Raw genomic sequence first — 27,989 nt, 5'->3', positions numbered from 1 at the left:
GTCGATGACCGATCCCTCGACAACTGTGTGAAGCGCCGGGCTGGCTCGGTGCTCGTCTTCTTCTGCCTGGTTTGTTGTGTGGCGGGCTCCTGGCTCCACGCCGCTGGTCCTCCCTGGGCTGTGAGTGAGTCTTCTGCCCGGTCATCTCCTCTCCTTTCCTGCAGTCATGGCCGACGCCTCCGAGAAGCTTTACCGGGCCGAGTACGCCAAGAGCAGCCGGGCCTCCTGCAAGAAGTGCGGGGACAACATCTCCAAGGAGTCGCTGCGGCTCGCCATCATGGTGCAGGTAAAGCATGCGGCTGCGTCTGGTTGGGTAGAGGCCTCCACATAGCAGAGCTGTGTGCCCCGGGGGATGACTTCCTGTGCAAAGTGCCAGCTGCCCCTTTAAGACATGGTATTATGTAATTATAGCCTGGGTGCTAAAACTTTTGCATGGGGACCAATGCAGACCCATTACTGTGCACTTAAAGGGGTGCTCCAGGTGCCATATATAGGGTCACTGTATGGACAAGGGTGTGTAAACTTATGCAGAGGGGTCCATACTGTGCTTTTCCTTTGATCTTGCCCCCCCCCCCCCTTTGGACATTCTCCTCTAAATCTCGGTGCATCCCTACAGCACGTTATACGTTCCTGATCCAACAGGAGGCGCTGAAAGGGTGTTTAGACTTAGACAATTTTTCAAGTGGCTTGAGGCTCAGGGAGAGTGATGGGGGGAGTAGTACGCAGCCTGTCCATAGGGTCACTGTGCGTGTAAACTAATGCAAAGTCCTCTGGAAACTGGGTTAGAGAGCGCAGTTTGCAACTGAAAGGGGGTTTGCAGGAGCAATGGTATGGAAGTCATCCCCCATAGGATTACAGCATAGACAGGGGTGTGTAAACTAACGCAATGGCACCTAGAAAGCCCACCAGAGGGGGGGGGGGGCGTTTGCATCCCAGGTCGTATGTGCTTAAAGGCAGTTTCCAAGGGTTTTAATACCTGTTCATCCATGGGCGTGTAAACTAACGCACAAGCAAGCGATCAGGACAGGAAGTAGATTTGTTTCCGCTTACACGTTGGGAGTTGTAGTCTCACAACAGAGAGCGAGACGGTGCACTGTATTGGGCTCTAAATATAATTGCAGCTGTTTCCGTTTAACACCAGTAAGCGGAGATTTTGAAATCAGTGACCAGGGAGACGACTGAATATGAATGGGCTGCTGACCCCAGGTTATAATCGAGGGGGGCTGATGTAGACACACATGGAGGTAACGGTCTCGGGGGGGGGGGGGGGGGGGATGGGATTCTGCACTTCCTATCGCTGTCCCTCCAGGTGGCTGATAACAGAGAACAATAGCCTGAAGTGCACAGGATGCAGGGGGCGCTCTGGTCATTCCTGGACCCCTGAAGCTGTGGGGGGGGGGGGGGGGTATATGACCCCCCTCCCTGTGGGACAGGGGGTTGTGTTATCAGATCTTCCTCAGGGATCTGGTGATCCCGATCAGCAGGACAGCAGGGCTCATCAATCAGTGTTGGCCTGTCTGTAATTAGCAGCTCCTCCTGCTGGCTCTATGGACTATTACCCCCATCATCCTACACTCGTCTCTACTCTTCATTTCCTGCAGATTGATTAGCATGACAGGATATAATGCACCGGCTCTTTCCTCTGCTGACAGGTCTAATACACTTGCATTATCCTGGAGCATCTATTATGACTCTAGGTTGTGACATTCCTCTATTATTCCTTCTAGAAGTTAGGAATGAATTACCAGCAGTTTGCCAGTTGTTACCAGTTGGGGGCGTGTCCCTGCATAGTCGGTGTTCTCCGCGGACAGCACACGTCCCCATTCATTTTAATTGTGTGTATTCACACTTGAGTTTTTTTTTTTTTACCACGGTCGGTGGTTTTAGCGTGGACGCATGCTCTATTTTGCCCGTCTATTGGTCCGTGATAAACACAGATGCAACACGGACGCCATTCGTGTTGCATCCGTGTTTCACGGATTATTAGGAAGAGATGCTTTGAAAATAATTTTTCAGCTGTGCAGAGTCAGTGAAACACGGATCCATCACGGAGGCGTCACGGACACGGACATGTGAATGGGGCTTTACACTGACGGCAGTGACTGGGTAGATTCAGACTGTTGCAAACGTCACTGCTACTAGAAAAAATATACCAGGTATACGTCTCAATGGTAGGTCCTGTCACGGACAGGGTGGAGGCGCTAAAATTAATATACTTTATTACTGTGGCGGCCGCGTGAGCTGCCGGTATATATGGGGGAATCGGACTCGCCCCCAGGAGGAAGGACGTATGGCCGATGACCATTAGACGGGGAGGATCTACGCTCATTAACCCATAAGTGTTGCACAAGACAAGTCCAACATCCTCCTGACAGAAGGACAAATAAAAGGGGCCAACCTAGGCGGGAGGGGGGCGTAACAGTGGTATACGAGAAGGTGACGGCAACGGCGATCAGACCTAAGACTCGCCGTTACCGCATGGTGACATATGTTATCAGGGTACTTTCACACTAGCGTTTTTGTTTTCCGGTATTGAGTTCCGTCACAGGGGCTCAATACCGGAAGAAAACTGATCAGTTTTAGGCTACATGCACACAAACGTATTTTGTTTCCATGTCCGTTGCGGATAGGATGCGGACCCGTTAATTTCAATGGGTCCGCAAAAAATGCGTGTGGTATTCGCATCAGTATGTCCGTTCCGTAGCCCGCAAAAAAAAATAGACCATGTCCTATTCTTGTCCGTTTTAGGCATTGTTACAATGGATCCACACAAAAAAACGGATGGCATACGGATCAGTTCAGTCCCTCTTACGTTTTTTTGGGCTGGAGAAAATACCGCAGCATGCTGCAGTCTTCTCTCCGGCCAAAAATCCTAAACAGATGCCAGATCCGGCATTAATTTCTATTGAAATGCATTAATGCCAGATCCGGCCCCAAGTGTTCCAGTTTCAGACTGTTCAGGGACCCCCCCCCCCCCTAAACTGGTAACACCCAGCTGGACCTGCATTGCAAACTTCTGGTAATTCATCCGTAACTTCTAGAACATGTCTCAGCAGACTCCGGCACTCCAGCAGAATCCTCCTTTAACTTCTATGGGAGTTGCAAGAATAGTGTGGAAGTGTGCATGCTGGGAGTTGTAGTTGGAGTGCCGAAGGTTGCTGATCCTTTGTTCTAGAAGGAATAATAGAGAAATTGTACAACACAGTCCAGTCATGGCCAACCTGCGGCTCTCCAGCTGTTGTTAAACTACAACTCCCACCATGCCCTGCTGTAGGCTGATAGCTATAGGCAGTCTGGGCATGCTGGGAGTTGTAGTTTTGCGACAGCCTCAGGTTGGCCATCCCTGACATAGTCGATGCTCCAGACTAGTTATTACACGGGGAACGCAAGTAGTTAGTAAATAGGACCTGTCAGGGGAGGGGACGAGTCCTTGCTGCTTTGGACGCTGTAACAAAATCAAATGCGCCGGATGTAAAATGCGGTCAGTAGTGATAATTGGGGCACTTTATTTGACTGGACAGATGAGGTCCAGTTTTTGGATTGTAGGATTTCTTCGTCAAGAAGATAGGATAGGTCATCAGTATCTGTTGGGGGTCCGACTACTGGATCCCCCGCCGATCAGCTGTTTGAAGAGGCCTCGGTGACCACCACCTCTTCCTCGGCCAGTGAAGTCCCGTTCATTGGTCACATGATCTAGGCGCAGTGAATGAGCTGCAATACCAAGAACAGCCACTACCAACGTATGGCGCTGTGCTTGGAGAGCTGTGAGGAGGCCGCAGCAATATCCGGCCTCTATAAAGAACTGATCCGCCGGGATGTCCGAGCCCCACCGATCTGATACCCATCCTGGAGATGGGTATAAACTACTGGAAAACCCCTTTTAAAGGGAACCTGTCACCAGGATTTTGTGTATAGAGCTGAGGACATGGGTTGCTAGATGGCCGCTACCACATCCGCAATACCCAGTCCCCATAGCTCTGTGTGCTCTTATTGTGATAGATATGCAAATTAGACTGAAAACCTCTACAGGCCTAATACCTTTTCACAGCTGAGGGTTTGTTACTACTGTATCCAGTCTAGACCCTCCTGTAAGCTGAACTGATACATTGTATCAGTCAGGACAGCAGAGAGGAGTGTGCTGCCCATGTGACTACTTCACAGAGGATTAATAAGGGCTCTTTCACACCTGCGTTCTTTTCTTCCGGCATAGAGTTCCGTCGTCGGGGCTCTATGCCGGAAGAATCCTGATCAGTTTTATCCTAATGCATTCTGAATGGAGAGAAATCCGTTCAGGATGCATCAGGATGTCTTCAGTTTGCTCCGGCCAAAAATCCGGAACACTTGCCGCAAGGCCGGATCCGGAATGAATGCCCATTAAAAGGCATTAATCCGGCCTTAAGCTAAACGTCGTTTTGGCGCATTACCGGATCCGACGTTTAGCTTTTTCTGAATGGTTACCATGGCTCCCAGGACGCTAAAGTCCTGTTTGCCATGGTAAAGTGTAGTGGGGAGCGGGGGAGCAGTATACTTACCGTCCATGCAGCTCCCCGGGCGCTTCAGAGTGACGTCAGGGCGCCCCACGTGCATGGATGACGTGATCGCATGGACACGTCATCCATGCGCATGGGGCGCTCTGACGTCATTCTGGAGCGCCCCGGGAGCCGCACGGACTGTAAGTATACTGCTCCCCCGCTCCCCACTACTACTATGGCAACCAGGACTTTAATAGCGTCCTGGTTGCCATAGTAACACTGAACGCATTTTGAAGACGGATCCGTCTTCAAATGCTTTTAGTTCACTTGCGGTGTTACGGATCCGGCGGGCACCTCCGGCAAATGGAGTGCACGACGGATCCGGACAACGCAAGTGTGAAAGAGCCCTTAGACTGGATACAATTGTACCAAACCCTCAGCTGTGAGAAGTACTAAGTATTGGCTTTCCCAAGTCCCTGAATGTCAGGTCCCCCCCTGGCTGTGCAGCAATACCCCTCTCCTCCTACGTTGTGGTATTAGTCGGATCTGCCAGTCAGAACCCTAGGAAAGCTGGAACGCTGCCCTTGTATGGGAGGTAACGGCGGCTGCGCAGTTCACATCACGGGGTAGTTCCTGGCAGCTCTGTGGTCGCTCCCCATTGTGCTGTGTGGAACACAGGAGAGCAAGTGGTTTCAAGGACTGGGCCGTCCCCAAAGTTGCAAACTACGGGATACGGTTGCTTGAATCAGAGGTGAACCAAAACCTTCGCCGCACAAGTCTGGGGACGTCAAGGGTTTAGAGGGGTATTCCCATCTGGCACATTCATGGCCTATCACTAGGACATGCCATCAATGCCAGATGGTTGCAGGTCCTTCTTGCTAGGACCCATCGCCATCTCCAGAACTAAAGTGAACAGAGAGCACACTGCGCATGTGCCACCACCCTCTGTTCACTACTAGAGCCTATTTCCGGCAGCCCGTAGAGGTGAATGGAGAAGGGGCTGCACTTGCTCTGCTATTAGGTGAATGGAGCAGCGCTTGCGCTGTTCACTTTCCATTCACCGCATTGGGACTTCCAAAAACAGCCGAGCATGCTCGCTCAGCTGTATCCGGAACTCCCATAGCTATGAATTGTGAGCACGCTGTTTAAACCTACAGAACCGATGTGATTGTCGTTGCTTTCTTTCCCCCGTAGTCTCCCATGTTTGATGGGAAGGTCCCGCACTGGCACCACTACCTCTGCTTCTGGAAGCGGGCGCGGGTCTTATCTCAGGCGCAAATCGATGGCTTCACCGAGCTGCGCTGGGAGGACCAGGAGAAGATCAAGAAGGCAATTGAGACCGGGGGAGCTGCAGGCGGTAGGTTGTGAATAAAGCTGGAAAGTTCTGCAACTCTTTAAAATATTTTGTTTCCTTTCTTCTGACTGTCAGTGAATGACTTCCCTTCCTTCCTTAATGTATTGTCATTACTGGCATGTTGGCGTGTTTCTGACTGATTACATGTTGATCCCCGCAGGACCTGGAGGTGATGGCAAAGGCGGTAAAGCGAATATGACACTGAATGATTTTGCAGCTGAATATGCAAAGTCCAACAGAAGCACCTGCAAAGGCTGCGAGGAGAAGATAGAGAAGGTAACGGGCGGATGATTTAACATGTTGTCCCATGACAACGGTCAGATAGGGCAGGGATGTCAAACTCGTGGCCCTCCTAAACTACAACTTCCATCATGCTCAGCCTACAGCTATTAGGGCATGCTAGGAATTGTAGTTTTGCAACCACTGGGGGGGGGGGGCCACGAGTTTGACCCTTGGGATAGGGGATAAGCGCCCAATCATCGGGGGTCTGATCACTGGGTCTCCTGCCGATCAAGAGAACAGATGCCCCATGTTCCCCATTTTAATGTAGCAGCAGCCATGCACGTGTGCTTCTGCTCCATTCATATCTGTGGGACTGCCGGAGATCGTTGAGGGCTACCAGAGGCCTCGCAGAGTTCAGTAGACTGGCAGCACACATGCGGGACTTCTGCCCCTACTGGGGGAGCTCGCAATGTGCAGTTTACAGTATCTCCTCAGCTCCCTCTAGTGGTGGCAGCAGACAGACCAATGCATCCTTAGTGTCCATTCAGACGTCCGCGGTGTTTTGCGGTACGCAAAACACTGACGCCGCACATCGCCGGTACTAAATAGAGGATTCCTATTCTTATCCGCAGCTGCGGACAAGAATAGGACATGCTCTATTTATTTTGCGGAAATGCGGCACTGGCCAAAAGGAAATTAACAACTTGAACACTTTTTTAAAAATATTGATTTAATGTTTAATTACTGCACAGGTTGCAGGAGGGTGTCAATGGGGAAGGCTGGCAGTGGTTGCAGGAGGGTGTCCATGGGGAAGGCTGGCAGTGGTTGCAGGAGGGTGTCCATGGGGAAGGCTTGCAGTGGTTGCAGGAGGGTGTCCATGGGGAAGGCTGGCAGTGGTTGCAGGAGGGTGTCCATGGGGAAGGCTTGCAGTGGTTGCAGGAGGGTGTCCATGGGGAAGGCTTGCAGTGGTTGCAGGAGGGTGTCCATGGGGAAGGCTTGCAGTGGTTGCAGGAGGGTGTACATGGGGAAGGCTGGCAGTGGTTGCAGGAGGGTGTCCATGGGGAAGGCTTGCAGTGGTTGCAGGAGGGTGTCCGTGGGGAAGGCTGGCAGTGGTTGCAGGAGGGTGTCCGTGGGGAAGGCTGGCAGTGGTTGCAGGAGGGTGTCCGTGGGGAAGGCTGGCAGTGGTTGCAGGAGGGTGTCCGTGGGGAAGGCTGGCAGTGGTTGCAGGAGGGTGTCCGTGGGGAAGGCTGGCAGTGGTTGCAGGAGGGTGTCCGTGGGGAAGGCTGGCAGTGGTTGCAGGAGGGTGTCCGTGGGGAAGGCTGGCAGTGGTTGCAGGAGGGTGTCCGTGGGGAAGGCTGGCAGTGGGTGCAGGAGGGTGTCCGTGGGGAAGGCTGGCAGTGGTTGCAGGAGGGTGTCCGTGGGGAAGGCTGGCAGTGGTTGCAGGAGGGTGTCCGTGGGGAAGGCTGGCAGTGGTTGCAGGAGGGTGTCCGTGGGGAAGGCTGGCAGTGGTTGCAGGAGGGTGTCCATGGGGAAGGCTGGCAGTGGTTGCAGGAGGGTGTCCGTGGGGAAGGCTGGCAGTGGTTGCAGGAGGGTGTCCGTGGGGAAGGCTGGCAGTGGTTGCAGGAGGGTGTCCGTGGGGAAGGCTGGCAGTGGTTGCAGGAGGGTGTCCGTGGGGAAGGCTGGCAGTGGTTGCAGGAGGGTGTCCATGGGGAAGGCTGGCAGTGGTTGCAGGAGGGTGTCCATGGGGAAGGCTGGCAGTGGTTGCAGGAGGGTGTCCGTGGGGAAGGCTGGCAGTGGTTGCAGGAGGGTGTCCGTGGGGAAGGCTGGCAGTGGTTGCAGGAGGGTGTCCGTGGGGAAGGCTGGCAGTGGTTGCAGGAGGGTGTCCGTGGGGAAGGCTGGCAGTGGTTGCAGGAGGGTGTCCGTGGGGAAGGCTGGCAGTGGTTGCAGGAGGGTGTCCGTGGGGAAGGCTGGCAGTGGTTGCAGGAGGGTGTCCGTGGGGAAGGCTGGCAGTGGTTGCAGGAGGGTGTCCGTGGGGAAGGCTGGCAGTGGTTGCAGGAGGGTGTCCGTGGGGAAGGCTGGCAGTGGTTGCAGGAGGGTGTCCGTGGGGAAGGCTGGCAGTGGTTGCAGGAGGGTGTCCGTGGGGAAGGCTGGCAGTGGTTGCAGGAGGGTGTCCGTGGGGAAGGCTGGCAGTGGTTGCAGGAGGGTGTCCGTGGGGAAGGCTGGCAGTGGTTGCAGGAGGGTGTCCAGTTTGCACTTAAAGTATGAAGCACTAATGTATAAAGAAACCGATCCTTGGACAGATATATATTTTTTTTTGGGGGGGGGGGGCAGGGAATACAGAACAACCCATCTCCTATGTGAAGAGGTGTGTGCCCCCTCGGGTTCATGGTCGCTGACCTGTGTGTTGCCTTTGCAGGGTCAGGTCAGGTTATCTAAGAAGAGCCTGGATGTGGAGCGCCCTCAGCTGGGCATGATCGACCGCTGGTATCACCCGGACTGTTTTGTGAGCCGCAGGGAGGAGCTCGGGTTCCTCTCTATCTACAGCTCCAGCCAGATGAAGGGCTTCAGCATCCTCAGTGCCGAAGACAAGGAGACGCTGAAAGCCAAGCTCCCGGCAGTGAAGTCTGAGGCCGGGTAAGTGTGTGCCACCTGTACACAGTGTATCTCCACAAGTCGTTACAGTGTGTCATGGCTCATGTTTGACAGATCAGTAGAGACGTTCTGCTTGACAACCACAATCTATTTTGCATTATAGGAGATCTAATCGGTTAGGGGGTGTGCCTTGATAACAAGCTTGTTGACTGCTTCCAATAACAATCAGCAGAATAGTGAGTGCAGCTCTGGAGTATAATACAGGATGTAACTCAGGATCAGTACAGGATAAGTAATGTATGTGCACAGTGACTCCACCAGCAGAATAGTGAGTGCAGCTCTGGAGTATAATACAGGATGTAACTCAGGATCAGTGCAGGATAAGTAATGTAATGTATGTACATAGTGACTGCACCAGCAGAATAGTGAGTGCAGCTCTGGAGTATAATACAGGATGTAACTCAGGATCAGTACAGGATAAGACATGTAATGTATGTACACAGTGACTGCACCAGCAGAATAGTGAGTGCAGCTCTGGAGTATAATACGGGATAGTAATGTACTGTATGTACACAGTGACTGCACTAGCTATTGAAAACTGTCTGACAATCCCAGTGGTCACTGTAGTGGCTGCCATAAGAGGTTGTCAACATTGAAACAGCTGAATCAAATATGTGATTATTTGGAGATAATGATTCCTGCTCGGTGCTCAGATCAGTGATGAGAGCGGCGTGTGCGCTGTGAAGTGCATGCTCCAGAAACCAGATATTATGAGGTAGATTATACAGGCAGCTAAAGTAAATTCTATATTTATGGGTCTTGGGATGCGGCGATGCAAAGAGAAAATTTATTTATAAAAAAAAAAGGGGGGGCTTTCATTTTGTAGTAAAATGTAAAAAAAAATGTATTAATAGTTATTGAGTAAAAGTTATCATGGTATTTGTGCCAAAAAAATAACTGCAAAATCTATAACCTAAAATCTCAACATAAATAGTTAATACAAGCTAATGAATAGGTTGTGTACCCCAAAATGTTGGCATTAAAAAAAAAAAAAAAAAAAACTTGCTTGATCATTAAGGCTGGCGACCAATGGGTTAAAGTTTTTTTTTTTGTTTTTTTTTGTTTGTTTTTTGTAGTTCTCTTATATTCAGGATGGGTCATTAATACCTGATCGTTGGGAGTCTGACGATCAGCTGTTTTTGAAGGGGCTGGGGAGCTCTGGTGAGCGCCGCCACCTCTTCCTAGGCCAGTGATGTCAGGGGATTGACCTGCAATACCAATCACAGCCACTATACAATGTACGGCGCTGTGCTTGAAATGATATGAACATCTGATCTGTGGGGGCGCAGAGAAACTGAACTCCAACAAACGGATATCGATGACCTAGTCGTCTACGTTGGAAAAAATTGCAACAAACCCTCAGCTGTGAGAGATATTGGGTTGGTCCAAGTTTTCAGCCTTCTTGAGTGTAAACAAGAGTGGTCTTTTTCACTGCAAGCAAGCAGAGATGTTAAATTGTGAACACAAAGGGGGCAGATTTACTATAAAAAATGTTCCACACCAAAATTGGAAATATTTTGATGCATTTTTGGTGTGAAACTGCAAACTTATAGATGGTGTCACCTTAGACCAGACAGGTGTTTGATTTTTTTGGCGTAATGACGGAATTCTAGTGTAACTCTGGCGTAGGATTTACAATACACCAAAATTTATAAAGGTCCATGCGCCAGATAATTAAATTTGTCTAATATTAAGGTTGCAACACGATTAAGAAATCTGCCCCAATGTATATGGAAAAAAATACATTCTTGCACAACAAATAAGCCTAATTTACATAAAACCAGAGGACCCCTTTAAAAAAAAAACTTGAATGAACAGAATGCCATTGGCGGGTTATAAAAGCAGCAGGGGGCGCTCAGTGCAGACGAGCAATGGAGGTCTCCTTGTGCCGTCTGGTCGGGGTGACTGCAGCCTTGCGGCACAGGAAGACTTTCTTGAAGGTGTTTCTGAAGGACTTGAGCTTGTACACGTACATGACGGGGTTGAGGGCGGAGTTGGCGTGGGTGAGGATGATGCCGATATCCAGGATGACGGGGGGGATATAGCACTGCGGGCAGAGCAGGCTGATACCATTCATGACGTGCAGGGGAGCCCAGCATAACATGAAGAAGAAAATGATGGTGAAGAGGGACGTGGCCGTCTTAAACTCCTTCATCCCTGCTCCGTGTTTGCCCGCGTTACCCAGGTGCACGCCCACCGCTGTGCCATGCAGCTGCTTTCTTACTGCCGAGTAGATCTGGGTGTAGATCACAAGCATAATGATTACAGGTAAGTAGAAGAAGACTAAGGAAAAGAAGTACACCAGGTAAGTCATGTCAATGACGTGGACAAAGAGGCAGTAGCCGTGCGGGGGCGGGGGCTTATGCCAGCCCATGAGGGGCATCAGGCCGCTGAGAAACGCCACGATCCAGGCTGTGACGAGGAGGACGAACGTGTTGCTGGGGGTCATTAAGCTCTTGTACCTCAGCGGGTTGAGAATGGCGATGTAGCGGTCCACCGAGATGGCCAGGAGGCTGAAGGTGGAGCTCATGGTCAGCATGATTAGAATGGAAAGCATCAGCAAGCAGAGCTCCAGCTTGTATCGGGGGATGCCCATGGAGGTCAGGATGGCGCAGGGGATGGCAAACGCCCCCACACACACGTCTGCCACGGACAGTGACACTAGGAAGTAGTTTGTCACTGTCCACAGCTTTCGGTCTTGCATGACGGCAATGCACACCAGGGTGTTTCCCAATGCGGCCGAGACGGCGATCACAATCTCCCCGGCTGTGTAAGGGACGTTCACGGTGAATACGAGGTCGGTGACTGCCGCGGTGCTGACGTTCATTGTGCTGGAAGCAGAAAGGAATGACGTTACACGATGTGAGTGTGGGCTCAGTTCACACCAGCATCATGGCATCTGTTTAAAACGGAGCTGGCAAATAGAACTATACTGAAAGGTGATGGTCATAGCGTATTAGGGCAAGGCCAGGACTATGCTTTCCAAAACTGGGACTGGATCTGAAAAAAAAATTGTAAAATTGCCCCCTAAGTGGAAACCAGTATCTGGGTCTGGGGTGTCATTCTGCCCCTTGACGCATAATGCCGTACATGTACAGCATTAATATGCTCCTGCAATTGTATGGAGTAGGTTCCAGCGGGTGCCGGCTGTATCATACTGCAGGCTCCCGGTTGCAATAGCTGGGAATGGCGATCATGCCAAACGCGGTCATTTTAACCCCTCAAATGCAGAGTTCGATGCCGATCTCTGCATCTGAGGTGAGGCAAAGGGAGCCTCCGGTCAGAGCTTGCTCTTCGGAATTGTGAGGCTCCGATCGGTTACCATGTTAGTCTGGACGCTGCTGAAAACTTTTCCGGCCTGCCATGGTAAGCTGTCTGCTGTGCTGTGCACGAGGCACAGCTCAGCAGGGAGAGCTTCAGAATCCTATTCACCCTAATAGATCTCTATTAGGGTGAATAGGACAAGGGATCAAAAGATCCTAAGGGGGCTAATAGTTATTGAATGAAAAGTTAATATTTTGGCTTTTTGAATATGAAAATATATAAATAATAAAAAAATAAATGTTAGGTATCACCATGTCTAAACTATTAAAATATTTTTAAAAAAATTCCTTTGTGGTGAACGCAGTAACGGAAAAAAAAATGACTCCTACAGGATTTGACGTTTTTAATTATCTTTTCCCAACCCTAAAAAAATTGAATAACGGTGATCGAAAAGTCATACGTACCACAATGGTACCATTAAGAACAAAAGTTCGTTACGCAAAACACAAACTCTCATGCAGCTCTGTAGACGAAATATAAAAAAAATTATTACTCAGAAAATGGTGATGCAAAGAAAATGTATTTTTTTTTCCCCCAAAAGGTTTTACCAAACTTATATAGATTTTTTTTATTACCGTATCGCTGTAATCATATTGAGCACACAGTGAATGCTGTGATGTCAAAACCCCCAAAAACCTTGGCTGAATTTTTTCTTTTTTTTTCTTTCAATTTTCCCCCCAATACAAGACATAGTAAATTAAATGGTGTCATTAAAAAGTGCATGTTGTCCTGCAAAAAAAATAGGCCCTCATATGGCTATGTGAACGGAAAAATAAAAGTTATGGCTACTGGAACGTGGGGAGAAAAACTCAAAAATTAAAATAGACCCAGTCTTTAAAGGGTTAAAACTGTTAGTCCACCTTTAAACATGATTTTACAGTTTTAGCCTCATGTTCTGTAAATGTAATGTACAAAAGAAACTTGTATTACATTACTTATCCTGTACTGATCCTGAGTTACATCCTGTATTATACACCAGAGCTGCACTCACTATTCTGCTGGTGCAGTCACTGTACATGCATTACATTACTTATCCTGTACTGATCCTGAGTTACATCCTGTATTATACTCCAGAGCTGCACTCACTATTCTGCTGGTGCAGTCACTGTGTACATACATTACATTACTTATCCTGTACTGATCCTGAGTTACATCCTGTATTATACTCCAGAGCTGCACTCACTATTCTGCTGGTGGAGTCACTGTGTACATACATTACTTATCCTGTCCTGATCCTGAGTTACATCCTGTATTATACTCCAGAGCTGCACTCACTATTCTGCTGGTGCAGTCACTGTACATACATTACATTACTTATCCTGTACTGATCCTGAGTTACATCCTGTATTATACTCCAGAGCTGCACTCACTATTCTGCTGGTGCAGTCACTGTGTACATACATTACATTACTTATCCTGTACTGATCCTGAGTTACATCCTGTATTATACTCCAGAGCTGCACTCACTATTCTGCTGGTGGAGTCACTGTGTACATACATTACTTATCCTGTCCTGATCCTGAGTTACATCCTGTATTATACTCCAGAGCTGCACTCACTATTCTGCTGGTGGAGTCACTGTGTACATACATTACTTATCCTGTCCTGATCCTGAGTTACATCCCGTATTATACTCCAGAGCTGCACTCACTATTCTGCTGGTGGAGTCACTGTGTACATACATTACTTATCCTGTACTGATCCTGAGTTACATCCTGTATTATACTCCAGAGCTGCACTCACTATTCTGCTGGTGGAGTCACTGTGTACATACATTACTTATCCTGTACTGATCCTGGGTTACATCCTGTATTATACTCCAGAGCTGCACTCACTATTCTGCTGGTGCGGTCACTGAGTACATACATTACTTATCCTGACTTACAGGGCTGGTCCATGTGCGGTTCACGTCCTGGGATGATCCTCCTGTGTTCTCGTTGTCGGCGGGTCCCTGGTCCTCTATTTATCAGTACCTTCCCTCCTTGCAGCAGATGCTCCTCGTTATCATTAGTGAAGGTGTTGAGCGCTGATTTGATGAATTACCTCAGTAATTAGACGCGGAGGCTCTAATGTCCCCTTATGTCCGCTCGGGAGGATACAGCAGCGTCCCTCTCCTGGTATACGGCGGTCACACCTCGCCATCAGGAAGTCTTAATTAGGGGGAGAGGCGTCACAGGTTACAGACTCCAGAGCACCGGGCTCCGTGTCACAGGTTCCCTCATTATTACTGCCGCTCGGGGTTGATTTCCATGATAGAGGCGTTATACTCAGCACCTGGCAGAAAGTATTCAACACCCCTAGATATTTGGTTTTGTTTGTGAATTTTACCTTGAATCATGGCAGAGGTTTATTTTATTTTTTTGTGTTCTTCAAAGTTGAATGCATAAGTATTCACCCCCATTCAGTTTAGGAACATTTGGCAGAATTGACGGACTGGAGTCTCTGAATAACGCTCTGTCTCCTGGAGGGTTCACCGTCTCTGGCTAGAGTTCTATGTGGTCACTAAGCTGCGGTATAACGGTGACATTACTGTATTTGGCGCGTCATTGTGTTGAAGAAATGAAATATGGGCAGACTAGTGAGTGCAGCTCTGGAGTATAATACAGGATGTAACTCAGGATCAGTACAGGATAAGTAATGTAATGTATGTACACAGTGACTCCACCAGCAGAATAGTGAGTGCAGCTCTGGAGTATAATACAGGAGGTAACTCAGGGTCAGTACAGGACAAGTAATGTATGTACACAGTGACTGCACCAGCTGAATAGTGAGTGCAGCTCTGGAGTATAATACAGGAGGTAACTCAGGGTCAGTACAGGACAAGTAATGTATGTACACAGTGACTGCACCAGCTGAATAGTGAGTGCAGCTCTGGAGTATAATACAGGAGGTAACTCAGGATCAGTACAGGATAAGTAATGTAATGTATGTACACAGTGACTGCACCAGCTGAATAGTGAGTGCAGCTCTGGAGTATAATACAGGAGGTAACTCAGGGTCAGTACAGGACAAGTAATGTATGTACACAGTGACTGCACCAGCAGAATAGTGAGTGCAGCTCCGGAGTATAATACAGGATGTAACTCTGGATAAGTGTACACAGTGACTCAACTTGCGATACGGTTTATTTGTGTATATTAATAGTACTTATTGTTTATAAGATAAGTATGTGCTTTTTGTATATATTGGGAAACCTCAGATCGTCTGCTGGTCCTGGTCGGTGTGATAACGCGTCCACCTAAGTCTTTCTTTAACATTTCTGTAGGAAAAGAAAAGGAGATGAGCTGGACGGATCTGCGGCTTCCAAAAAGAAATTAAAGAAGGAGAAGGAAAAGGAATCAAAACTTGAGAAATTGCTCAAGGTGAGTGAAAGGGATGCGCAATTACTCCTGGCTGGTACCATTCGACTTGTCAGTAAACGCCTTCCTTATCTACAAATATATGCATACATTTTCCTGAGGAATAATAGAGGAACCGTGAAATGCCATTTTTTGCGTAATCATTGACATATTTTCTTTCTTTCCATCAATTCTCTCCTTTTCTCCCGACACAGGAGCAGACAGAGCTTATCTGGAGCATAAAGGATGAGCTGAAGAAGGTTTGCAGCACCAACGACCTGAAGGAGCTGCTTATCGCCAATAAACAGCAGGTCCCATCCGGGGAGACGAATGTAAGCGGTAATACCGTAATCCAGATACATGTAGATCATCACTTTATAGCCATTTCTGGAGAGTTTACCTGTGAGCGAGGAAGAAGTTGTTAAATGGCAGCAAGCGGGGATAATGAAACCTCTTAGGAATTGTTAACGTCTATTGGAAAATAGTGTAAAAAATAAATATTTGTGGGTGCGCAATAATGTGACGTCACGGGTGTGCCTTGGGTGGCAGACTTACAGAATATATTGCTGTACAATTTCTAAAGTCTGTTCACTTCTGTGGTGCTGTAGATCCTGGACCGGGTGGCGGACGGCATGGCGTTTGGTGCTTTGCTTCCTTGTGAGGAATGTAAGGGACAGTTTGTGTTCAAGACCGATGACTACTACTGTACAGGAGATATCAGCGCCTGGACCAAATGTGTTGCTAAAACACAGACTCCTGACAGAAAGGACTGGGTGACACCTAAGGTAAAGTACTTCTATATTATCTGCTTCTTATGTAGTCCTGTCCTCAGCAGAGCAGTACTGATAAGATTGTGTGTAATCCTGCCCCATACCTGCAAGAATACTACAGTACTGCTCCTGTGTACAGGAATATAACTACTATAATACTGCTCCTATGTACAAGAATATAACTACTATAATACTGCTCCTATGTACAAGAATATAACTGCTATAATACTGCTCCTATGTACAAGAATATAACTACTATAATACCGCCCCCTATGTACAAGAATATAACTACTATAATACTGCCTCCTATGTACAAGAATATAACTACTATAATACTGCCTCCTATGTACAAGAATATAACTACAATAATACTGCTCCTATGTACAAGAATATAACTACTATAATACTGCTCCTATGTACAAGAATATAACTACTATAATACTGCCTCCTATGTACAAGAATATAACTACTATAATGCTGCCCCTATGTACAAGAATATAACTACTATAATACTGCTCCTATGTACAAGAATATAGCTACTATAATACTGCTCCTATGTACAAGAATATAACTACTATAATACTGCCTCCTATGTACAAGAATATAACTACTATAATACTGCCTCCTATGTACAAGAATATAACTACTATAATACTGCCTCCTATGTACAAGAATATAACTACTATAATACTGCCTCCTATGTACAAGAATATAACTACTATAATACTGCCTCCTATGTACAAGAATATAACTACTATAATACTGCCTCCTATGTACAAGAATATAACTACTATAATACTGCCTCCTATGTACAAGAATATAACTACTATAATACTGCCTCCTATGTACAAGAATATAACTACTATAATACTGCCTCCTATGTACAAGAATATAACTACTATAATACCGCCCCCTGTTGACTTGTAGGTGGATCTATAATAATTTTCAGGAGTTTTGATTAGCCATCTTATACATGGGCATCAGGACTGAGCTCGCCGCTCTATCTCCAGTTATAGTGACGTTTCTCCCTCTTTCTTACGTTTTCCTGTTTCTAGGAGTTCCATGAGGTTCCTTATTTGAAGAAGTTCAAGTTTAAGAGACAGGACCGCGCCTTCCCTCCTGCGGCCCCCCTCCCGGTCTCTGCTCCTGTCTCTACCGCCCCGGCTGTTAAAGAGGAGCCCTTACCTGAAGGTGAGTGGCCGTCTGCACTTTTTCTGCTGTTAGTGAATATTGAGGTGGTGACCTCCGCGGTTAAATGTTTGTTCTTTTTTAGGTAAACCGTTGACCAAAATGGTGATTCTGGTACTGGGCAAACTGTCCAAGAACAAAGAAGAGATAAGGGCTCTGATAGAAGAGCTGGGCGGAAAGACGACCGGATCTGTGAATAAAGCCACGGTCTGCATCAGCACCCAGAGTAAGTGCCAGTCACCGCTTCTATTGTTCTTTGGTCCTTCCTTTGCCCCCTCCTCCTCTCTGCATTATTTTCTGTTTGCCCCTTGATTTTTCTGCTCCTCTTGACCTGTCCCTCACCGTCTTTGCTCCTTTGTCAGTTTGCCCCTTGCCCTGTCTACTTCTCGCTCCCTGCTCCCCCATCTGCCTTCCATGGTTATGACCACCTGGCAATCCAGTAGTGGTGGTCGTGCTTTGACACTGTAGGAAAAAGCTCTGGCCTATGTGCACTCCCGCGGTCCTGGCTGACACTTTTTCTTACACGACTACTTTCTCTACTTGATAAATGCTGTTTGCTGATGTGAGACAACCCCTTTAACCACCTATTTTGCCTGAGCACTACTTGGGTGGAAGGGGAAATGGATGGTGGGGTCCTGCTTTAGCTGCTGAAATCTTCTCATTGGTATAAGCTAGAGACATGGGCCGGATCTTGTTTGAAAACTGGCATTCTGTGCTTTTAATAAAAGAGCATGACAACATGATCACAACAGAAGCAGGAGAGTCGGGAATAAATGCACTAAAACCTGTGTTTACTTTCACTTACAGCTGCATTCACCGCATCCCGATTTCTAACAGCGATATCTTCCCATTTACTGGAGATATTGCTGTCATCCTGGTAGTGTTTGAATGCTTGGAATACCGATATCTCTAGCTCCTAACGATCCAGAGATATGAGCAGCTAAAGCAGCCGCCCCCCTCTCCTTCAGTCTGGAGGAGGGGGAGGGGGCAGTTGCAGAGCAGACAGCCTGCAGGAGGAAAGGAAAAATAGTAAAAAGTCTATAGAAATGTGGTATTATCCTCATTGTAGTGACCCACATGATAAAGTTATGTTATTTATACCACACAATGAACGCCGTAAGTAAAATGTTAAAATTGCTTTTTTTTTTTTCCCCTTAAAATAAATGTATAAGTTATTTAATATGATATAATATAATATAATATATTACCCCAAAATGGTTCCTTAATAATCTACAACTAATCCTGAAAAAAAAAAAAAAAAAAACATTTAGAAGAAAAAAAATGTAAAAGTTGACTGTTGGAATACAGAGGGGAAAAATGTTACTGGTCCTAAAGTCTAAAATTAATTGTCGCTAAAGGGTTAAAAATGCAGTTGTGCGCCAACAAGATTTACTAAAAAGTGACATTTTTGGGAGGGTTTTCCAGATTTTTAGCGTGACTGTTAGGAGGTTAAGGTAACATGCTCGTGTCTTGACCATCCACAGAGGAGGTGGAGAAGATGAATAAGAAGATGGAAGAAGTAAAAGCTGCCAACGTGCGAGTGGTGAGCGAGAATTTCCTTAAGGAAGTGCAGTCTGGGAAGAGCATCCAGGAACTACTGACCCAGCACGGGATATCTACCTGGGGGGCAGAGGTGAAGATGGAAGTGGAAGCCAAGCCAAAACCCAAGTCCAGCACAGGAAAGAGCGCGGGGAAAGTTAAGGAGGAGCAGGGTGAGTAGGAAGAAATGTGTAAAATCCCAGAGCCAGAATAGATCGGATTTTATTATTTAAATTTTATTTTTTTTAAATTTTATTTTCCCCCCCCCCCCATGTTTTCATGTAAAGATCTCTGATTTGCAGATAACCAAGAATAATTTCCTGTTTTAGGGGGCAGCAAATCCGAGAAAAAAATGAAACTGACTGTCAAAGGAGGAGCAGCTGTCGACCCCGATTCCGGTAAGCCGTTCTTCAGGGTGTGTTCACATGCAGCAGGTTTTGTTGCATTGTTTTCGGCTACTGTCCGATTTTAATCTCAATGGAGTTGATTCTGCGGCAGGTGTGTGGCTTTCTGCGACAAATCTGCCGCGTCTGAATGGACCCCTGAGCTGTAGCGGGGGCGAGGACTCCCATGGATCTGCTGTGTCTGAAATGTCTAGTTTTTTTTCCTTTCAGGGCTGGAAAATTCATCTCACGTGCTGGAGAAGAGCGGCAAGATCTTCAGCGCCACTCTCGGCCTGGTAGATATAACCCGAGGGACCAACTCTTACTACAAACTGCAGCTAATTGAACACGACAGAGACTCCAGGTGTGTAATCCCTGTCTGCGCTGGTGGAGATGACTGCATTCTTCTGGGGATTACAATTTATTTTTGCTCCATGAGACACACCGGACAATAAAACGCACCTAGGTTATAGAGGAATAAAAGAAGAAAAAAATATTTTTCATCAGAACCCTAAGATCCTTCAGACCTCTAATCAGAAGCCCCCCCCCAAGATCCTTCAGACCTCTAATCTGACCCCCCCCCCCCCCCCCCCCAAGATCCTTCAGACCTCTAATCCGACCCCCAAGTTTCATGAGACCTCACATGAGACATAAACCAATAAATTAACTTACCTCTCCTTCTCCTCCGGATAGCTCCACCATTCTTCAGATCCACCGGTCTCTTTCACTCACCGCTCCCTGGTCTTCTTCTGGTGACCTGACATCGCACAGCATCAGATCATAGTGGGGCCTACATGCACTATGCCCTGAACACTGTAGGTCGTGCAGCACTGGGTCCAGAGGAAGACTAGAGAGCCTGGAGTACAGCCAGCGATGGCGGTGTTCCACTCGCCGCTCCTAGCACCTCCTGAGTGCTTTCATAATGGACGTGCTCTTAAATATATTCGCTCCATGAGGTTCACTTCCATTTCATCCCCCTATAAATACGGTACATTGCACAGGCTTGTAACAAGCGTTTTTTTTTTTTTTGTGGTGCTCTCTGCAGGTACTGGGTCTTCCGTTCCTGGGGTCGCGTAGGAACGGTTATCGGCAGTAATAAACTGGAAGAAATGACCTCCAAAGAAGAAGCCATTGACCATTTCTTGAACCTGTACCAAGAAAAGACGGGCAATGCTTGGCATTCGACAAATTTCACAAAGTACCCCAACAAGTTCTACCCCCTGGAGATTGACTACGGGCAGGTACATAATTATGGAGGGTCCAGTGTATTCCGCCTGGACCGCCGCTATTTTAGGCAATGCATAAGGGACCCACCAGATTCTGAAACTGTTAGGTAGGGGTCTGATGGGTGGGAAGCGGTGACCATAGATTGGGGTTGTATATTTGCCTTTATACCTGCTCAATTGATTAGTAATCTTTACTTGTGTTTTGCAGGAGGAAGATGTTGTGAAGAAGCTCTCCGAAGGAGCCGGTACGAAATCCAAACTCCCCAAGGCTGTGCAGGAGCTCATCAAGATGATATTTGATGTGGAGAGCATGAAGAAGGCCATGGTGGAGTTTGAGGTATTTTTTTCCCCCCTGGTCTTTAGATTTAAAATACACAACTCAGTGGGTTTCCCACACACAGATATTCATTTACTCTGTGCCCATTGCTATTGCATGCCTGTCATGTTGCCCCCTTGCTATTGCACACTTGACTTGGCGCCCCCTGACGTAAATGTCCACGTTATGTGCGCAGTGCTGGTGGTCACACGTGCTCAGTAAATCAGTCAATTTAAATAAAGTAGCAGACAGGCATGTCCGCTGCTCCATTCAAGGGGAACACAGGCCTCCGTTCTAGTGACCAGCGAGGTCCCCGGTGTTTGGACCCCAGCCGGTCAAACATTTCTTCCCTATGCTGTGGATAGGGCATAAGTTGTGGGATGTAACAGCAAGGGGGCTCCTTGAGGAGCATGTACCAAAGAGATGGGGGCTAGGGGGGGTTTGGCGTCCTAACAAGTGGGTAGCCTAGCCAACAGCTGGAGAGTCGGAGACCACCGCTGCGCTGTATGCGTCGTCTGCTTAGGCTAATAAGAAATTCTCTTCTTTATTGCAGATTGATCTCCAGAAGATGCCATTGGGCAAACTTAGCAAGCGGCAGATTCAGAGCGCCTATTCCATTCTGAACGAAGTGCAGCAGGTGAGTCCTGTCTCCTGCAATATGCTTTGTAATGTAGTGTCTAAAACAAATGTGGACGGTGTGGAGGTCTTGTGTAATTTACTGGTTTACCATTAGATGGCGCTTTTGTTTTACTCTATAATTTAGGCTGTATCTGACAGTGGCACCGAAGCCAAACTCCTGGATCTGTCCAATCGCTTCTACACATTAATACCACATGACTTTGGAATGAAAAAGCCGCCTCTTCTGGACAATGAGGACTACATCCAGGTCCGTGATTCACTCACGTTCTCTGCGCTGGTCATATGCCGGGACGGTTCATGCAATTTGCACAATGTATCTTTTAATGTGTTTCCAGGCTAAGGTGCAGATGTTGGACAATCTGCTGGACATCGAAGTGGCGTACAGTCTCTTACGAGGCGGCACGGACGACTCCGAGAAAGATCCAATCGATGTGAAATATGAAAAGATCAAAACTGACATCCAGGTATTGAAGCCTCTAAAGATGGAAACTTTTTGTAGACTTGTGTAAAATACAATATACCTATGTAACTGTGAGGGGGGGGTCGTAAGGACCACCCCTGGATATTAGTGCAATGCTAGGACCTATATGGTTTTTACAAGGGAGCTGGGTCCATTACGCATACCTCTGATTTCACCATGCATGCGATGCAACATTCATGGCACTGCTGGTAATTTGGTGGGATTTCCAGCGGTTGGATCTCCACTATCCTAGTGGGGGTCCCTGTAAGTGGAGTCTGGGAAACCTATGGCATGTGGAAAACTTTGAGGTCTTTTTCCTCTTATTACAGGTGGTTGACAAGAACTCGGAGGAGGCCAAGATAATTCATCAGTATGTGAAGAACACGCACGCTGAGACCCACAATGCATATGACCTGGAGGTTCTGGATGTGAGTATCTTACAGAAATGTTGCTTTTAAAGTGTACCTAAATCTGATGTAAAGAATATATATATATTTTTTTTTAACTTTTTCTAGAGGAACAGGCACCTGCACTTCAGATGCCTATCATGCTTTACAATCCGTATCCTGCTGCGTATAGGATTATGGATTCCGCTAGGGCCGCACCAAGCGCTGTACAGGCCGGAGCATTGCTGCCCCTCCCTGTGCCAGTGCTGCTCTGCCAAAGCCAGGCATAGGTGGGCAGTGTCGGGCTTTAGCAGAGTGGGCACTTGCAGGAAAAGCGATGAGAGTTCACATGGCACATCGCTCCTCCTGCCTGTGTCTGCTCTGCTAAACCAAGACATAGCCCATCAATGCCAGGCTTAAGCAGGGCAGCGCTGGTACAGGCAGGAGGAGCAGTGCTCCGGTCTGTGCAACCTGCAGTGCGGCCCCGGGAGAATTCACACACGGCGTTATACAGGTGTACACATTGCAAAGCGCACTGCAGGTCCCTATTCCTCTAGGAAAAGTTTAAAAAAATAAAGTATATTATAAACATTCTTTACATCACATTTACACTAGGTTTTAATTAAGTATAGATGAAAGCTTGAGTACACTTTAATTAAATGCTATGAACACCCTTGGAGCTGTTCTTTTAATTGGGCTGAACATTTTGTAATAGGGCTTATATTAAAGAGGTTGCGTTGGCTTCTGCAGCTTCTGTGTATCACCGTATATTGCAGCTGCCAAAGGCCATTCTATAATAAATACGTCAGACTCGGTCCCTCACTCTTTTTTTCCATTATGAATGAACTAAGCTGATTTATGAGAAAATCAAACCCATGAATCTGCTTTGAACAGGAAAGAGAGGCCCTGGAGCCTGAGCGGATTTCATGGGAAACGGCAGCTGTGGTGTACAGTGAAACATAGAAGCCAAATTAAGCAAAAAAAATGTTGTATAAAGACCTATTGCAAAAAAAATAATCTCATACTAGCCCCAAATATGTCCAAATCTACATAAACAATGACTCCAAATGTGTCCACCGCCTAACGTGTGTGTTTCAGTGACACACCGCTAAGGGCACGTATATGTGAACAGGAATTCTCCTGTTCTCCATCTCTCGATCCACAAAAATAATAAATTTTTTGGGTCTTTCATAAATGTTAAAAAAAAAAATCTCGATTCCTTTGTTTCCTGTATAAAAGATTTTCAAGATTGCGCGAGAAGGAGAGAGGCAGCGGTACAAGCCATTCCGGCAGCTCCACAACCGCCAGCTGCTGTGGCACGGGTCCCGCGCCACAAACTTTGCTGGAATCTTATCCCAGGGTCTCCGAATCGCTCCACCTGAAGCACCTGTTGTGAGTACACATGTTAATGCTGCGAAGATGTTAGAAATAACAGGGGAATTAATTTAAGTTCCTATGCCACACATCGGTGTCTATATGGCGGTGACGTCATGTCCTTGTTTCTTGTTGCAGACCGGTTACATGTTTGGTAAAGGTATCTACTTTGCCGACATGGTGTCTAAAAGTGCAAACTACTGTCATACAATGCCTGGTAATCCGATAGGCCTGATTCTGCTGGGAGAAGTCGCTCTCGGAAACATGTAAGTAAAATCTGTTATTTTATTTTTCCTTTAAAGATTAAAGGGGTTGTCTCATCATGGACAATGGGGGCATATCGCTAGGATATGCCCCCATTGTCTTATAGGTGCTGGGACCCGCACCTATATCGAGAACGGAGCCCCGCAAGGCGGTGGCTGGAGGACTCCGGTCAGGCCACCAACAAGCACCCTGTTTCTGTGATTGGTGGTGGTCGAATCAGTCAGACCCCCCCAATAATTATATATTTATCACGAGGCTTGAGCGAATCGACCTTTGCATCATAGATCCGACGTTGATTTGTTCTAAAACTTCATTTTCAATGCTGTTTCCATACAGCATTAAAATGTATTGGTTCTGTGGAGCCAAAGTTCATATCGCCCGAAGTCGCGCAAGACTCTTTTAATGTGGTTTTGTCGCATTGGTACATTCCATGTCCATGTGCGCTACAAGGACCTATACATGTCAGGCTACGTTCACATCATCGTTTTCTTTTGCGGTATTGAGATCCGTCCTAGGATCTTAATACTGGAGGAAAACACTTTAGTTTTGTGCCCACTTATTTTGGGGACAAAACTCGGCAGAGTGCACCAGCATGCGTTCCGTTCCGTTTGGTTGCGTTCCCATGCCAGACAGAAAAAAAAACTGAAAGCGGTGTTTTTTGAAATGCCTCGTGGGATGCGGAACAAGATCCGGCTTGAAATTCGATGCAAGCCCATGGTACAAGATCCGTTTTCTCGGACACAAAAGAAAACCGATCCGGCACCCATTAACTTACAATGGTTGTAGTGACGGACACGTCATGGCTGTTTGAGAGATAATACAACCGGATCCATTTTATAACGGATGCAGCCGGTTGTATTATCATAACGGAAGCGTTTTTGCTGATCCATGGCGGATACAGCAGAATTGCAGATGTGAAAGTAGCCTTATAGCGGGGGTGGTGCATGATTGTAATTCACAATGTAGAGGCTCAACCTGCCGCGGATTATCCCACTATGTTATCCGTACGATCTAATGGGCACCATAGGAAGGGATTGTCCAAAGCAGCCATTACTCCCCTAACCTCTTATATCTTTATTTCCAGGCATGAATTAAAAGCTGCTGCTCACATCGCGAAAGTACCTAAGGGTAAACACAGTGTGAAAGGTAAGTGCTGAGGGGCGCACGCCGCTAATGTGTATATGTACGCGCGGTATGTGTAGCGCCCTGCCTCTGCGTGCTATGTAAGCCCAGTCCTGACCCGGCCGCAGTCATTCCAGTTTTCCTCTTCTGCGTCTTGTCAATGTGTTCGTCTGACTTTTTTTTTTCTCTTTTGTAGGTTTGGGTAGAACGGCCCCGGATCCTGCTGCCACCGTACAGCTGGAGGGCGTGGACGTTCCTTTGGGGAAGGGCGTTTCCACCAACGTCCCGGACACCAGTCTGCTCTATAACGAGTATCCTTTTTTCTGATGCTTTTCCTTACGGACACAACAGTCTGCAGGGGATGGATCTCCATAGTCGCCCGGCTGCCTTTAAGAATATGCCGCTGAAAGTGGCGATTCCAAGGCCGCCGGGGGGCAGAATCTTAGCTGCGACGGCGAATTTGTCGTGTCTGTGTTGTACGTCTATAAGGTTTGCGACGTCCCAAAAAATACCTGCAATTTGCCATCTACACTACACGGCGACTTCGGACGCCCGACACGCAGATGGCAAGTAATGTTTGAGAATGTGGTTGCGTTACTATGCGACGGCGGCGAAAAGTCACATTCTGCTAGGTGTTTGGTCGCGGATCACACATGGCTTTTCCTGCATAAAGTTCAGTGTGTGACTTATTCACGCCATAATTTTTTTTTAAAAAATTGTGTGTGTGTGTTGCGCACAGGCAAAAGTTCGTGAATTTAACCCCTTTAGCCCTGGAGGATTTTCTCTGCCTTCCCAGTACCATAACTTATTATTTTTATTTTTTCTGGTCCCATATGAGGGCTTGTTTTTTGCGGGACAAGTTGTACTTTTTTAACTGCACCATTTACCGTTACAGATCTAAAAGCCCTGCTTTCAGAGCAAACCAATGGCTCCCGGGTTTTTTCCGTGGTCATAATTGACCACAGCATCTGTAGGGTTAAATGTCTGCAATCGGCATTATTGCCTACACAGCAGACACCCTGTATCTATGACGCTCGCAAGCAGTTGACGTTTTTATAGACCAGACGTCCGCGTTGCATGTACAATAGAATTCCGGGGGGAATAAAAGCGTAAAAGGGTCTCTCCGGGACTTCAATGTTGGTACAACTCCCAGCATCCTCTCCGATCAACTGTTTGAATAAACCACAGTGCCTGGACTTGGGCTTGCAACCTCTTCATAGTCTGCCGAGGTACAGCTCCGTCCATTGTATAGTGGCCGTGCTTGGTATTGCAGCCCACGCCCGTTCACTTAAATGGGACTGGACTTGTGACCGATGAATGTGACCTCACTCCCGTAAGTGCTGCAGACAGTCAGCAGGGGGCGCTGAGGGTCAGACCCTGCACTGACCAGCTATTGATGACCTATCCTGAGAATGGATTGTCCGTATTTAACTCGCAGAAAACCCCTCTAACGCATTTGTAGTCTCCTGGCCTAAGGGTGCATTCACACGAACGTGCTTTTGGTTCCTCACCCGAGCCGCTTTTTTTTTTTTTTTTTTTTTTGCGGAACGTTGCTCCGTTGATAGATTAATGTCCTATTCTTGTCCATTTTGCGGACAAGAATAGGCATTTCTATAACGGTCCGCCCGTTCCTCAAATTGCGGAAGGCGCATGAGGGCATCTGTGTATTGCGGACCGCAAAACACGGCACGTAAAGCAGATTATTGTGCTGCAAATGAAGCATTATCTAGACTGAATGCAGCAGCAACAAACCCTCAGCTGTAAAAAGTATTTTAGTTCTCTGAATGTAACCAAGAATTTATCCGGTAGGGGTATGTCCACACGGGATGGCAAAAATCTGAATCCGTGTATGTTGATGTTTGTTGCGGAGTTCACCCGCAAAAGGTGAAATCCGTGGTAAATTCGAAGGATTCATTTGCCGCAGCCACGTATCAATGAGATTAGTTCAGGTCCTTTCCGCTTTGCTGCAGCCGTATCCCACTGCGTTTTTTTTTCCCGGATGGTTAACCTGCAGCATTTCCGCATCGTATAAACCTACCCTTACTGACAGCAAGCAGAGATCTTGAAAATGGTGAAACAAAAGTATACAAGAAACCTGCAGCCGTGCAAAAAAGGCCTCATGCACACGACCGTATGTATTTTGCGATCCACAAAAAATACGTTTGACGTCCGTGTGCATTCTGTATTTTACGGAACGGAACAGCTGGCCCTTAATAGAACAGTCCTATCCTTGTCCGTAATGTGGACATTAATAGCACATGTTCTATTCCTTTGTGGAACAGACCTACGGAAACGGAATGCGCATGGAGTAACTTCCGTTATTTTGCGGACCCATTGAAATGAATGGTTCCGCATACGGTCAAAAAAAACAGAACAGACACTGAAAGAAAATACATCCGTGTACATGAGGCCTAAAGCTGTTCTGATCAGGCTAAGCTCGTCATTGCTGACCAGATCCGTTTTTTTCTGCCTTAACTCTTCCCCTTTCAGATATATTGTTTACGACATTGCCCAAGTCAATCTGAAGTATCTGCTGAAGCTGAAATTCAACTATAAAGGGGGGATGATGTGGTGATGATCCCGCTGCCCACCTCGACCTTTTGTGGATATTCTAAACCTTTAGACCTAGTACTGACATATAAAGGGTCCTCCCGTGCAGATCTCACTTACATATATTCCTACACTGGCCAGCAGGGGGCGATACAACAAACACGCACTGATACCTTGGTATGTCCCGTCTGCTTCCTGGCTTCAGGTTGTTGTATAGTCGGAACGATTATCCTGTCAAATAGCCGATGGGGAAGCTTCCCAGAGGTGACGGGTAGACCCCTCCTCAGATGCAACCCACCGCCCCAGTTGAATAAGTCTCTAAAGCCTCCTGCGCGCGAACGTGTGCTGCCCGTTGCCGTATTGCAGGACCGCATTTGCAATACACGGGCGCCGTTCCGCATCACGGATGC

General features: G+C 47.3%; 1 protein-coding gene across 1 annotated transcript; it reads left to right on the top strand.

Moving 5' to 3' along the window:
- The first annotated feature begins 10 nt into the window (after positions 1-10).
- Positions 11-27,976, top strand: PARP1 (poly(ADP-ribose) polymerase 1). Its single transcript, XM_040430589.1, has 23 exons — positions 11-286; positions 5,667-5,829; positions 5,987-6,102; positions 8,465-8,682; positions 15,290-15,386; positions 15,578-15,694; positions 15,971-16,147; positions 17,188-17,323; positions 17,406-17,546; positions 18,805-19,032; positions 19,189-19,257; positions 19,474-19,606; positions 20,288-20,483; positions 20,677-20,805; positions 21,338-21,421; positions 21,548-21,670; positions 21,759-21,887; positions 22,213-22,311; positions 23,509-23,661; positions 23,782-23,909; positions 24,992-25,053; positions 25,226-25,340; positions 27,520-27,976. Exons 1-23 carry the CDS (start codon positions 167-169, stop codon positions 27,602-27,604), a joined length of 3,018 nt encoding a protein of 1,005 aa, XP_040286523.1. The 5' UTR covers positions 11-166; the 3' UTR covers positions 27,605-27,976.
- Positions 27,977-27,989: the final 13 nt, after the last annotated feature.

The sequence above is a fragment of the Bufo bufo genome, chromosome 4, assembly GCF_905171765.1.
Source record: "Bufo bufo chromosome 4, aBufBuf1.1, whole genome shotgun sequence".
NCBI lineage: Eukaryota > Metazoa > Chordata > Amphibia > Anura > Bufonidae > Bufo > Bufo bufo.
The sequence above is the reverse complement of the archived record's forward strand: the minus strand, read 5'-3'. Positions and strand labels throughout refer to the sequence as shown.

Coding starts and splice junctions, on each gene's coding strand:
- PARP1 (XM_040430589.1), top strand. CDS start 167: ATGGCCGACGCCTCCGAGAAGCTTTACCGGGCCGAGTACGCCAAGAGC. Junction 21,888..22,212: donor AGATCAAAACTGACATCCAG/GTATTGAAGCCT, acceptor CTCTTATTACAG/GTGGTTGACAAGAACTCGGA. Junction 25,054..25,225: donor GGGTAAACACAGTGTGAAAG/GTAAGTGCTGAG, acceptor TCTCTTTTGTAG/GTTTGGGTAGAACGGCCCCG.